Source organism: Rhagoletis pomonella, unplaced genomic scaffold (genome assembly GCF_013731165.1).
Source record: "Rhagoletis pomonella isolate Grant_MI unplaced genomic scaffold, Rhpom_1.0 Rhpom_scaffold_00007, whole genome shotgun sequence".
Lineage (NCBI taxonomy): Eukaryota > Metazoa > Arthropoda > Insecta > Diptera > Tephritidae > Rhagoletis > Rhagoletis pomonella.
In genome coordinates, this window is record NW_023458561.1 from 42,723,615 (window position 1) to 42,724,622 (window position 1,008).

General features: G+C 38.7%; 1 protein-coding gene across 1 annotated transcript; it reads right to left on the reverse strand.

Annotated features, from left to right (window-relative positions):
- Window positions 1-342: 342 nt before the first annotated feature.
- Window positions 343-708, reverse strand: LOC118743837 (co-chaperone protein p23-1-like). The gene has a single exon (XM_036476602.1). The coding sequence runs from the start codon at window positions 706-708 to the stop codon at window positions 343-345; it is 366 nt and encodes a 121-aa protein (XP_036332495.1).
- Between the last annotated feature and the right edge of the window lie 300 nt (window positions 709-1,008).

Below are 1,008 nucleotides of genomic sequence, written 5' to 3' on the forward strand. Positions count from 1 at the left end.
GACGACTGCCACAAAAACCACTTGCCGTTCGAAGGCGAGAAGTCGACGTAAAATTTTACGGGGAGAAGCTCATCCAAGTATGTACTTAAAAAAAAGTGTGAGCGCCAAATATTTTGTTCAACGACTTTGCTAAAGTTTACCTTACTTTATTATTTTAGTTTTCTTTTACAAAAATTTATTAACTAATTATGTTTAATATAAAATTTGGTATTCACTGGGCACTTAAATACATATGTATGTACAAACATACATACATGTATACATTTGGAGGTATTTGCACTTTAAAAAACTATAATATTCCTGTCTATTTCTCTTCGTATGATTAGTTTTATTGTTGTTATTCTACCAAAGCTTGCCGAAGAAAGGTTTGTAGCCACCACCAAATCCGCCGCCGAACCCTTTCAAACTACCAAGACCACCAAATCCGCCAAGTCCTCCGAAGCCCTTAAGTGATCCTAGTCCACCGAATCCACCCAATCCGCCACCAAATTTGCCTAAAAGCAAACCTAAGCCACGTGTTGAACGCGCCGCATCATCCATTGTTGTCGCATCCACTTTCGATTGATCGGCGTTCTCAATATCCAAAAGACTAACTGGCGCTACGCCTGCTACTTCTACAACAGGCACTTCCACTATCGCCACAGGAACGGCGTATGTCTGGCATATAAAAAATACCATTAGCAGCGCACAAATTGTTATTGATTTCATAATGAATCTGTTGATTTGTATTTTTATTTTATTATATAATAATTCTTCTGTGATTCCGCACTGCTGTTCCAGTGTACAGCTCGTTTGTGTCCGTAAGTGAAGACCCTTGATCACTGAAGTCGAATGTAGTTTTATTGCTCGGAAAGTGCGCGATGCTCTTTTATATGGCGCTAGTTACTTCTTACTGATATATCAATTTCTTACAAAATGCTTTCCTAGATCATTTTCCACCTACAATTGCTGTGTCAGCAAACGCACCACTACTAGCATAAATAAATATGTTTTGCTGCGCCTATTTGC

Coding starts and splice junctions, on each gene's coding strand:
- LOC118743837 (XM_036476602.1), bottom strand. CDS start 708: ATGAAATCAATAACAATTTGTGCGCTGCTAATGGTATTTTTTATATGC.